The sequence below is a fragment of the Erpetoichthys calabaricus genome, chromosome 9, assembly GCF_900747795.2.
Source record: "Erpetoichthys calabaricus chromosome 9, fErpCal1.3, whole genome shotgun sequence".
NCBI classification, from domain to species: Eukaryota; Metazoa; Chordata; class Cladistia; order Polypteriformes; family Polypteridae; genus Erpetoichthys; species Erpetoichthys calabaricus.
Window position 1 is genome coordinate 68,558,517 of NC_041402.2, and position 13,430 is coordinate 68,571,946.

The 13,430-nt window shown below is 36.2% G+C and overlaps 1 protein-coding gene across 1 annotated transcript in view; it reads right to left on the reverse strand.

The window, feature by feature from the left end:
- Nucleotides 1-13,430, reverse strand: part of vac14 (vac14 homolog (S. cerevisiae)) — a 201,993-nt gene that overhangs the window by 161,911 nt on the left and 26,652 nt on the right. The window contains exons 2-3 of the mRNA XM_028809690.2: nucleotides 8,165-8,315; nucleotides 1,016-1,183 (exon numbers count right to left, since the gene is read on the reverse strand). Coding sequence (XP_028665523.2) covers nucleotides 1,016-1,183; nucleotides 8,165-8,315 — 319 coding nt within the window. The remainder of the gene's footprint in view (nucleotides 1-1,015; nucleotides 1,184-8,164; nucleotides 8,316-13,430) is intronic.

Sequence of the window (13,430 nt, forward strand, 5' to 3'; positions counted from 1 at the left end):
TGACCTGATAAAAAAATTGTTTACAGTCCAACAATCACAATTTATGTGATTTTTTTTTTATTTGGCTAAGGTATACAAATCCATCTAATTTTTATGCCATAAAACACACTTCAACATCAATAAAACAATAACTATGAATAAAACACAAATTTTACAGCAATATGATTTCTACAATCACAAAATTTACGTGAATTGGTCAGTCACAAAAGCAATTAGCAAAGGGACTGGAATCTGTAATGCTGTGGCTACAAATCCAATTCATTAGCTACAAGAATAATATGTTGAACTTTCATAAAGCACACTTCTAAAAATATCATATATGATTTCTCATATATTTGACATAAAAATATATATTGAAATGGCAGCTTATCAACTTGCAACACATACTATATTTAAAGTTTCCATCAGTCAAAAGTTTACAGTTCTTGTCTGTAAGATACGGCAATTTAGTTTTTTTTATGTCAGACCATGCTTCACTTTATTCTTGGTACGGTGCAAATAAACCTGGGCACCCAAAACTGGCATTTTATTAAATATAGTCAAGCTTAACAATTTCAAATTAGTGTCATTACTGCCATCAGTCCTTCCAGTCCTTTTACAGAAATCTGTCTGTAAAATACTAAGCAGTCATGGATTAATTACATCAAAGGTTTGTAATCATGCTACTAGTTTACAAAACTAAGAAAGCAGGCCTGCTTTCAATTTTAAAATCACGTGCTTAAGTGTGGTGCCTACTAAGATTAAAAGCACAACCAACAGCATACTTTTAAATGGGTGAAAGTCATATTTTACTCTATTCTTATTAATTATATAATAAAAATATTAAACAGTTCATATTAAAGAAAGTCAAATTGAATTTTACATGCATAAAATTAATCACAACTTTAGCGCCCCACGCTCACTACTTAATCTTTATAAGGTGTACACCTGATACATCGACAGGAATATCAAGTATTACTGAGATGAAAGGAAAAAATAAGCTAGAATGAGTAAAAAAAAAATAAAAGTTCTTTACCTTGCTAAGTCCATCAAAAAGAACATTAAAATGTGGCAATACAGCTCCTCTTGCCACCTTCACGATATTATACAGCGCCTCACAGGCATAATAACGAAGTCGGCTGTCTGAATCATTGAAGCATGCCAGCACTGGTTCAATGAGCTCCTTAAGATATAATCCAGAATCCTAACCACAGGGAAAACAAAACAAATAACACCAATAAAAGTGTACTGAATTTCCTGAATTAAACCTTCAAAATATACACTGTACAGTTTCCTCCTTTATCTTACTGGCTCTGGCACTTTACAATGGAGGGTTATGGGAGACACAGGGAAAACTTGTAACTTTCCAAATACAGTGGAACCTCGGGTCACGAACGCCTCGGACCACGTACAAATCGGGTTACAACCAAGCCAGTTTCCCTTCTGGTTCGTACGCACCAATGATTTCCGCACGTGTTCAGTCTCTCCCTGTGAATTCGCTGTGAACTCCTTGTGCTCTCTTTCGTTTCCCTTCCGGTTTGTACGCGCCAGTGATTTACGCACGTGTTCAGTCTCTCCCTGTACAGTGCTGTACATTGTTCTCGGTCAGACGTGCATCGTGCAGAGGGACTTTACCTCAAAACTGTAATCTCCTCTCCACCCAGTTCCTCCTCACTTCCCTTCATGCCAGAACTCAACTCATGCAAGGTTAGTTTTTGTATAAATTACGGATTTTTCAAATGTTCATTTTTTTTTCCCTGTGCTTAAAACTCATTTTAAAAAAGTGTTTACAGCGATCAGTTCTTAAGGCTATTAGCATGAACTCCTGCAATGTTACTTTCTTGGTTGTTTACGGCTGGTTTTTAAATAAAGTTTGGATTTGTTCAAATGTTCATTTTTTTTCCCTGTGCTTAAAACTCATTAAAAAAAAAAAGTGTTTACAGCGATCGGTTCATAAGGCTATTAACGTGAACTCTTGCGATGTTAGTTTTCTCTGTTCAAGGTTTTCTCAGTGTTATTCAATGTTATTCAACATTTAGTTTACTATTACACTGTGCATTCTATGGTATAATTAACTATTTTGTGCTTAAAAATCTTAAAAAAATATATATTTACATTCAGCTCGTATGGTCCAGAAAGGATTAACTGTATTGGCATACAATCCTATGGGGGGAAATTGCTTTGGGTCACGACCAAATCGGGTTGCGACCAAAGTTTTGGAACGAATTACGGTCGTGACCCGTGGTTCCAATGTACATTAATTTTTCACGCCAAGACAGTTGTCGACCTTAATCCACGCCTTCCTTGTTTCCAAAGCAGGTTTGTGACAACAAAAGGGATTTGGAAATAATCATTTTATCTCGTATTCCTGGTACTATTTTTCCACATGGTAAGGATATGTCTATTTGCCTGAGCAAATTCTCACATAAATACAGAAATAAAACATAACCAACCACATGGCACAAAAAGTTTATTGTGATTTGGTCCCCGTGTCTGCGTGGGTTTCCTCCGGGCGCTCCGGTTTCCTCCCACAGTCCAAAGACATGCAGGTTAGGTGGACTGGGGATTCTAAATTGGCCCTACTGTGTGCTTGGTGTGTTTGTCTGTGTCCTGTGGTGGGTTGGCACCCTGCCTGGGATTGGTTCCTGCCTTGTGCCCTGTGTTGGCTGGGATTGGCTCCAGCAGACCCCCGTGACCCTGTGTTCGGATTCAGCGGGTTGGAAAATGGATGGATGGATGGATGGTCTTTAAGGCAAAAACCACCCACTGAGGAGATGAAAGGTTGTTGCACGGAAAGTGCTGTCCTTATCGCCTACAGTTCTTTATTTAAACAGCTGAGTCTTGTAATATAGGTGTTTTTTTGTACAAAAATTTTGTGTGTGTGTATACTGTATATGTATAAACTATTTTACAATGCAAGTGTTTGCGGTGGGTTGGCGCCCTGACCGGGATTTGTTCCTGCCTTGCTCCCTGTGTTGGCTGGGACTGGCTCCAGCAGATCCCCGTGACCCTGTGTTAGGATATAGCGGATTGGAAAATGACTGACTGACTGACAATGTAAGTGTAATCACAAGACACAGATCAACACTGTTTTGGCAGGAAAAATTGACATATTCAGTATGTGTTCCTCCATGCCATATACACTACAATGTAAAGTGCCAGTTCATCAAGAAAGCAGGCAATTAACTTTAGAAAACAATTTTGCATGACAAATGCATAAATAGGATTTTTGTGAAGAAACAACTTTGACTTGAAAAATACCAAACTTATCCTTTAAACACTAGAATCCCTGCAGCCTACAAAAAAAGTTGTAATCCCAGACCACCTTAAATCCCTTCGCACCTCTCCATTTGCGTCTTTTGTTTTGTAAATGTGTTGATTTACAAGAAGAAACTGAAGGCATAGCTGTTAAATGGGTAGTTATCTAGAACAAGTTTAGATATTTAATGCTCTCTTCTGTGTTCACAGGAAGCTTCCATACACTCTAGTTTCATCCTTTGATTTAAAGGTACATTTTTGGAATAACAAGCAAGTCTGTTTGGGTGTCTGAATAAACCAAAAAAATATATTTCAAACTAACAAGTTATTAATTTTTCACTCTAAGGTCTCAGAAATACAAAGACTATTTTAAAAAATTGTACTTCTAGAGCTGAATTTGACATTTTTATGAAGCATTGCTGCATTTAAAAGATTTAGTTATATTCCATTATTTTTGGGAAAATACCCTTTCAAACTTTAGATGAAGTCATGTCATCAAATATTTGGAATAAGAAATGACTGCTTAAAAAAAGTCAAATTTAGTCCCACTATGCAATGCCAATAAGTAAGCAAGCGTTCATTTTGTCAATAGGAAAGTGTCAAAATCATCAATGGACTAGGAACAAACTTAACATTTATTTCTTCAGGCAATGAAAAATCGATCCCTCTACAAAAAAGCTGTATCCTAAAGCACATGTAAAACACAAACTGTAACAGGTACAGATTGCCAGATAATCAGTGGGTGAATACATTCTGAAATACATCTATACATTATAAAAGTAAATTATTACTTATTCAGCTGTTATACTTAAAGGACTTTTTTCTATTCCTGTAAAAGAAATTCTATGTCATTTTAAAACAGATAACACGTTTATAGGATAACACATTTATAGGTCTTCAGAATTTAAAAAAAAAAAAAAAAAAAAAAAAACTTAAAAGTTGCTAAATTGATAAATACTCTCTCCCTAGGTGAGATATTCACATTTTCTTGAGAAATAACACAAATACATTAACACAGTAAACCTGTGTTCAAATGTTTTATTACACAATAAATATCACTAACGTTGTGTGGTCTTTCAAGTAAAATAGCAGATGAAATTAGTGTTTGCTGTCATGAAAATAAACAACTGACTGAAGAACTTCCAACATTAACTTGTTAATGGAAAAAAAAGCTGAAGAATGTTATAAAAATTGGCAAAGTTTTGAACCTTACTAGGAGAACTGTGAAGTCCACTGCAATAAAAACATTGCACAAACCAGAGGTTAACAGGATCATACCATCTACAGAAATTTGAGCAACCAGACAAGAAGAGCAATTTTTAAAGAAGTGACCAAGGGGCCAGTTGCAAAGGGCATTAGCTGAAATGGAAGAAACTATCCAAACATCAACAATCTCTTCATCATTTCCCAGATTCAGTATCTTTGGGAGAAATGTTAGAAGAAAGCCATTTCTGATTAACTGATGTCTGGAGTTTGATAAAAAAAACTTGTAACAAAACTTAAAAGAACATTTTGAGATATACAGAGACTAAAGTTGAGCTCTTTGGTCTGAAAACAACCCACGACATTTGGAACAAAACTAAATACAGTCCACTGCTATTTAACACCACCCCTCCCTTTAAAGTGCAATAGTGGCAACATTATGTTTTGGGGTTTGTTTTCAGCAGGAGGAACTGGAAAGAGTTTTGCCAACAATGGCAACATAGGCAAATCCTTGAGCAGAATCAGTTTCAGTATGCCACAAATCTGCGTTTAGGCAAAGATTAATATTCCAGTAGGACAATGAGCCAAAAACTCCTAAGAAACTGACATTATAGAATGGCCCAGCAAGAATCCAAACTGAATTGAAATAAAATATGTAGGATAACTTCAAAATTGTTGTCTACTAACACTCACCATATAATCTGGGAGAGCTAGAGCAATTTTTATTGAGGAGATACAGTAGGAAAATTTTTCAAAATCTAAACAAATTTGCAAAGCTCATACTGTGATAACCAGAAAGAATCATGAATGTAAATTGTTACTAAAATATTAAATACAAAGAAAATACTCATGGGGTGAATACTTTTGTAAATGAAAAACCAAGTCCTTTACTCTAGGAAAACCAATGTTCTTGAAAGAAAAAAAAATCTAAATGTTTTGTATTTATCAGGGTCAAAATGTGGAAAAAATAAAGGGAGTGAATACTTTAAGGTAATGTACAGGGGTGTGGAAATCAAATTTTATTCTACTTGTCCACGGACAAGTAAACTTAGAAAATCCACTTGTCCACCAGTTAATTTCACTTGCCCATAAACAAATAACAAAAGTGAAAAATAGTTTATTTATTCTGATCTCTTTTATTGATACCAAAACTATCTTCCTTTTTAAAACTGAAAAAAGTTCTTTCAGGGAGTAGTATTTTGCCACCTTGCTCTAGAAAATTATGTAAAAGATTCCCTTATCATTTGAACTCACTAATAAACAATGCCTTCATTATAGCTACACTAGTTCTGTTTCACATATTACAGTTACATAACAGAACACTGTCCTGATTCATTTTCTGCCATGTTCTTCAGCTTTTGTCTTGCAACATCTTTTCCCCCAAGAATCTTTACCATCTCAGACAGCATGGGCCGAATGCTGTTCATTTCTGCTTGAGCTGAACTGCATGGTTCCTGGACTGATGGTCCTGCAGAAGTGGATGCTGATGACTTTTCAGGTTTTTTATGAGTGATGTGCCTGTTGCCAGATGACAGACAAAATTACACAGCTGGTAGTGGGTCAAACTCTTCTAAAGGTTTGCCAGCAACAACAATGCGCATCTGGTTTTGAAGGTTTTCCTGAGTCAGGCGGGTTCTTAGACAACTCTTTACTAAATTCATATTGGAGAATAATCTCTCACAAGAAGCTGTGGAAGGAGAAACTGTTAAGAAACAGTGAGATCAGCATACTAATATTCTTCAGAGACTCTTCCTTCATCTGCAGAACTGAGGTATAGACAGCAAGTGGATGGTAGTGCCGTTGCATTGATATCTGCACTTTAAGTGCTTGCCATTCAGATGGTGCATGTTTAACTTCTTCATCAGTCAACAAATCACTATACTGCTGACACAAGTTCTTGGTTTCATAGCTTCCATAAGTGCTCAGTTCAGACAGTGTGTGGCCAGATTCTGAAATCAAACACCCTCATATCTGACACAGGAGGCTTATCAAGGTATATACTTACCAGAGAATCTGGTAAGTATATACTGAACCATGCTTTCCAGGAGATCATGAACATCTCTGTCTTCACAAAAATCTCTGAAACCACCAGACAGCTTTAAGTATCCATCAAATGTACTAGACTCCTTCTCAAACAGGTTATAAAACTTTTCTCCTGGCTCCTTTGTCATGGCATGCAATCTGGTGTACAAGGTGTCAATGGCCTCCTTAACTTCAAATATCAGCAAGTCTTTGCTCTGGAAAAGAGTTGAGGTGGCTGTAATAGCAGAATGTACATCCATCATCACATATAGATACTTAATAAATTTTACTTGCTTGAGGTCATGTAGGATGGCTTTAGCCTGCCCCAGTTCATCTGCCTTGTTTGATGTGGAAAGTATCTGTTCCATGTGGGTAACAGTTACATGTAAATCCTGGCTAACAGCTTTCAGTGCTCTGGACTTTGATGATACCCATCTGATGGCTTTTATTTCTGAATGCATAAGCAAGGTTTCATTCAAAAACTGACGCAAGATTTTGCAGCTCACTTGGTCTCTTTGGTGAAAAAGAATAAAACTTGCAGATGCACTTAATGGTGTCTTCAAACTTTTTCAGATAGCCTACGTCTTTTACAGCATCAAGTACACCTAACTCCAGTTTATGTGCCACACAGTGTGTAACAAGAACTTTTCTTAACTCCTCCATATATCACAACCTATGCGAAATCGCAAATTTCAGGAAAGATTAACTGCCTAAAACCTTTGTTATGTGGTGAAAACATTTGCATTGTAAATAAAATGACCGCATTTTTATGTAGAAACAATGAATTTTATTAATGTTATATAAAAGTTATCGATTATAATGAAAAATCATCAGATTACATCGTAATGTCGCCTTGAAAAAAAAATGACCGCATCTCCAAGCGTGTAAATAGTAGGGTGAAATACTTATGTAAGATCGTAAGAGTGCTTCCCCTTTGAAAAATCAGCTGTCATTTTGTAAACAATATTGAAGACGTGAACATGCCTAAGTAGACTGTTTCCGCACGAGGTACATACCCAAGTGTTTAAAATTTGAAAGTAATGGTAAAAATGTGCCCTGCACAGCACATATAATTCTTTTTTCTCCAGAAAATTGCACTTGTCCGCGGACAACTGAAACCAGAAAAACACGCTTGTCCAACGGTCAATTTACCCTTGTCGGACGAGTCGGGCATTGGATTTCCACACCCCTGATGTATCCAGACTAAATCAAATGGCAAAACAACTCAACTGCGCGGCATAAAATGTATAAGGATGACTTTTTTATGTGAGCATACACTTCTGTAATCCACCTAAAGGAAGAATAAAATAGGGTGAGGGTGCCAAAAAGATGACACCAGAAACTTACCATAAAACATATTTCACAGTTTACATTTGAGACAAGCAAGAACAAACATGCTCCCTAACCCAAGGTCTCATGGAAAAAAAAATCCCATAAACAAAACAGAATTAGCAGGCTTAAGAGAAATAATCAAAACAATAAGTGAGAAGCAGGAACTCATGGAATACAAAATCCCATAAACAAAACAGAATTAGCAGGCTTAAGAGAAATAATCAAAATAATACATGAGAAGCAGGAATTATTAAACAACTTTTAACATAATACTATTGGTCATGTGAATTTCTATCAACATTAACTTTCAACTGTAGACAAATGATTTCTACCCATTCTGCATTTACCCAGTTATAATTTTATCACTCACCTTGCCTAGGGCGATTGAACAGGCTGCCAATCCAATTAGACCACCCTTTCTACTGTGTGGGTGTTGAGACAAGGCAAACTCTGTAGCCAAAATCTGGATTACATGCTTGATTTGAGTGGAGTTGTTCTGGGCTACAAACTCACGCACAAGCCTGTTGAGAGAGAAGCAAAAAATTGCACCCTTTTATCATGGTTTAAAATTTGAATAAACTAAACTAACTAAAATGCACAGAGAATAATGAATAGTTCTAAGAACACTAGGACAGAAAGGCTGTAAATCGAATGGAACTACAGTACTGCTTAGTATGTTACTTTAAAGTATAAGCTGCTGGAAGCAAAATCACATTACACTGCTGCACAATTAAATGAAAATCCAATTCAAAGCTTGTAGGCATGTCACATCTATTATTTTATTTTAAAAATACCCATTATGTGTAAAAAGTGCTTGGACATGGAGAAACCTCTACAAACCACAAGGTCCTTATTTGACTTGTATAAAAAGCAAAGATTACACAAACACCTATCTGCTTACTTTTGAATATTTTTTATCCATACCAACTCCAAGACCAGAATTACTTCTGTTATCAAAATCTATATTTGCCACAAAAATAATTCTCAAACAAACCCTTCATTCAGTGCTAAAGTTCAAACTGGGTCATGTTACCATTCAGTTCATTTTTATGCCACAATCGGACTGAATTTCAGTGACGTTAGTAAATGACCCTGTGATGATGATCTCTGTGGTGGTGCTATGCAAAAAAGTAAACCGATTAATACTTAATGATGTAATACTGACTTATAAATGCTCAAATCTGAATTTGCTCATCTCCTTATATGATTCTGTTGCAGCTTTGTTGAAATGCAAGAATGTGATTTACTTGATTTAATGAAAAGGTAATATTTAGAAAAGCAAAACTGCTATAATGGTAATTGATGTGAGCACAGCATTGAATTAACTATCTTTTTGGTTTTACGGCATTAAAAAAAAATAACATACTCCTCAAATTATAGACAGGATATTCTGACATTTTTGTTTTCAATTTGCCACTGGTAAATCTGTTAAAAACAGAAAGATGTTTTTGCCAATATTTATATTAAAAATATCAGTCAAGGAAATGAATGATACTGGAAAGTTGTGAACTCACAAAATGAGAGCATTATTTCAAACACTTGAAGGCTTGCCAAGAACTGTTTACTTGATGGGCAAGCAGGTTCTTGGGGTTTGGAGACTGTTCAAAATTGCTCAAGAAAATCTAGAAAGATGCCTCTCTTATACAACCTTCAGGCTCTAACACATGTTTCAAAACTCTTGAGACATGTGTGTACTTGATGCTACACTTAATCAACACGTCTGTTAAGTGCATCTGATGTTCTCATATTCGCATGGTTTTTCCTGAGAAACTGTTCCATATATCAAAAAAAAAAAACAAAACAGTATTTTGGATTAAATTCTGCCTCATTCAAGGTAATTCAAAGATGTAATTTCTCAATTCACATGGTTGACATTAAAAAGTATTTAAATACTAAGAGTAAAACTGTTTTCTAGTTAATAGATATTGCTAAGCAGTAAAATATGCCTCAAAAATACACAAGTGTCGTCATCATTAAATGAAAATATAAACTGTAAGACAAAAAAAGATTTATATAAATGTCTAAAGATATAAGAAGCTGACTTGTCAACATAAAATTACTGATGAACACAGCTTTTCTAACATAATCACAGGCATTTCCAAACACACAGCCAAATGTCTGATGTAATAAATCACTAACAATTAGTAACACTCATGTTTCAGACTAATATAGAGTATATCCTTTTCTACTTCAATTTTGCTATTTTTTCCATTCACGGTTTGTTCCTAAATAGGCCTTGCACATTCGCATAATCGAAAAATTTGCAATCCTCCATTCTCCAGTATTATTGTGAGGAGAGTTCAGTCTTTTAGGGCTAACATAGTTCCAAAGTCCTTCTATGCATCAGCACTGTAAATTGGAATAATTAACGCAATCCCAATAGAAATAAAATTGCGAAGACATTCTTATGAAGTTGACATATGACAGGTATAAAACTCAGGATCACAAGGGCCCTTCTTAGCTTTTACTATTCTTTTCAAACACAGCCACTCAGTCTTTGTACCATGTGCTCTGATTACTGCTGTGCAAGGACCAGCGTTCTTCAGCAAACTCATCAAACCATGTCTTTATAGACCAGGTGTCTGTTAACAATGGGTTCGGCGCAAACACTTGAACTCATTCTTACTGTCCAGTTGCTCCTCAGGAAATGTACCTGGGCATGTGATAGAACTCATAATGCTTCAGCAAGATGTGTTGCAACTTTTGGAAATCTTCGGTCGAGTTCCTCCAGAATGGTCTTTTTTTTTTCATCTTGTAATGGTATATAAACTACGCTGACATCTGTCAATCAAGTTGTCTCTGTTGTGCGCCACAAAGTGATCACCATTCTTGCTCAGGAGATCTCTTAGCTGAACCCTAAGGTTGTTTAAAAACATTTATTTACATAGCACCTTCCAAAACAAAGCATAATTCAAGCTGCTTTACAAATGATAGGAAGCTGAAACAAGAATGGGTTTACTAGTACAAGGTTGGTTCTTCCTTTTGATAAACACTAGCCCGTTATTTCAAAATTTCAGTATTATCCATTGATACAAACCTGACACTCAGAAGCCTGACTATTTAATACTACTTTTAATAATACTACTGACTACTTACTTAACTGGGAGGATGACTCAGGTGCCGCCGAGAGTGGCAGCCTTTTCAGCAGCTCCGTGTACGACTTTATTTATCTACCTTTTATTTTTGTCTTTATTATTTTTTATTGATCACTCCTATCACTTTCTTTTATGTGGATTCGTTCCCTGGACATTTTTACTTTTAGAACGTGAACATGGACTTTTACACGCCGAGACTCGTCTATTCAAGTAGTCAACTTCAAGCGCTGAGAACAAATGCCAGTGTCGGTGTGGTTCCCTATTTACACGACGAGGTAAGAAGGTGTTATATCGTGGCAGCAGAGCCGGCACTAAGCTAAAAATGAAGCGGCTTGCGAGAAAGTGGCATTTTAAGCCTTCTGTGATCCTGGGAAATGTGAACTCACTACCAAATAAAATCAACGAACTGGCTGCGCTCGTGAAAAATGTCAGAACCTACAGAGAATGCAGTTTGTTGTGCTTTTGCGAAACGCGGCTAACTTTTGTGAATTTCCCCTTGGGATTAATAAAGTATCTATCTATCTATCTACTTAATGAATGAGGTTCCCAACATAAAATGAAAACCAGCAGACACCATTCATTTAAATTTTAATGGTAACAAAATCAAGAACTTTTTCCATCTCTTGAGCTTTGCAATATATATCACTGCATATTTACTGTGGTAGCATAGTGAAGTAACTATTTCTTGAAAATTTCTCATACAGGACACCTAAATTGGCGGTTGGACTTGTAATCAATGCCAATCCACGTGTAATGAAATGTACCTTAAACTTAAATTCTCTTTATCTTGCTTCCAACTCAGACTGAGGAAATTTGTAAATATAAAGCTATAATAAGCTTAATAATTAATTAAACATTCGAACTGCCATTAAACATTATTACTTCAAAATCGTGGATTTGTTTCCTTCAAGATATTGCAATGGGAAAAAAAAAATTACCAAGCAGACTTAACGAGTACACTTTCTGAGTCTAGTTGCCTCCAACAATGTCAACGGCTAGGTACTGCAGGGAATTACTGGTAGAACAATCCATAACAACAGTTATAAAGATTTCATCAGACACCAATGACTGCTTTTCAAAAACAAACTGCAATATCAAAACAGAACTGGAAAAAAATATAGCTTATTAAAAGGTGCCTTAATGGTAACTCATCATTTCCGAACCTAGTGACTTTTTTCGATGGATGTGTTCTTTACCTAGACTTTGCAGTCTGACATACTCCATGTTGCGAAGGTAAAACGTTTAGGCCCCTATTCTGTGTACCAACCGTAAAAATTGGCCCTTACGTGGTGAGGCTTGCGATACAATTCATTTTTAACAGTATATACTCTTAATACTGATGCTAAAATGCATACACTACATACTCAAGCGTACATAAACTAAAGTTAAACATACAGACTCTGAAGTGAAAGGAACACATTTAACAATGAAGTACAATGACTTACTACTGTATTGTTCACACAAAACGTAAGCAGAATTTGGATGTCGCTACCTTGCACTCGATACTGGCGACTGCCTCGCCCCTTAAACCTCGTGGCCAATAATACGATAAAGCGGGTTTGACAGTGGAAATTGAAGAATAAGGTGTATATATTAAACAGATGTACATTAACTTCACGGAATGGCTCTGTAAAATAAGGATGGACAATTTCTGTGTTATACATTTTCATTCTTCCGGTACAACGTCGTAACAAAGATGTAGTATGTGCTACGGCCTCCGTGCATTTAGACGTTGCCCACCCAAAAGAACTTGCAGTTAAGTACAAGTTCACAATCGCTTCATTATTACAAGTACGTGTGAAATTAAGTACTTTTATGTATGTTTGTTAATTCCATAACTAAAAAAATGTCACATGGAGCAATTATAACGCTTGACGACGGAGAAAGTAAAAAACGACAAAGTTCTAAAACGAACCCACAGCTATGTATTTCATGTTTTTCAGTGGTGTTTAAGAAAACAAGTCTCATATGTATCGTCTGTATTGCAGTGTACAGTGTAAGAAAAAACAAATCTTGTCCAAGGTCTGATCATACAGCGTATGCGCTTAACTACATAGTGTAACTATCCCAGTATAACGGCGTATGCACTGCATTGCAGGGTTATGAACGATTTTTACCCCAAATAACGTTTAGCACATAAGCAACAACCTCTCATTTTACCACCCTCTGACACAAAGGAAAGACAGACAGCACTCACAATTTTTAACACAAACTATTTTTAAGTATCAAAATCTTCCAAAAAAACGATTCTTCAAAATTCGTGAAGACTTCTTCAGCTCTTCTCTATAGCTAGATGACTGCTTCTTCTGCGTCATCCTGGGCCTGCTTGAAGCGGTCGCTGTTCACTCTTCATCGACACATTTTGGCGGTCTGTTTAGTTCACGTGGCCTCAACAGTTAAGGTGCTAGAATGTTCACGTCCCTCTATCAAAAGCCTCAGTGTGTGTTTTGGCATCTAAACTTCGCAATACATTATGTTGCTCGCTTTACTGATAATCAACCAGAATGCGCGTTTGCACCCGTCGTGAAACGTTTTTAGGCG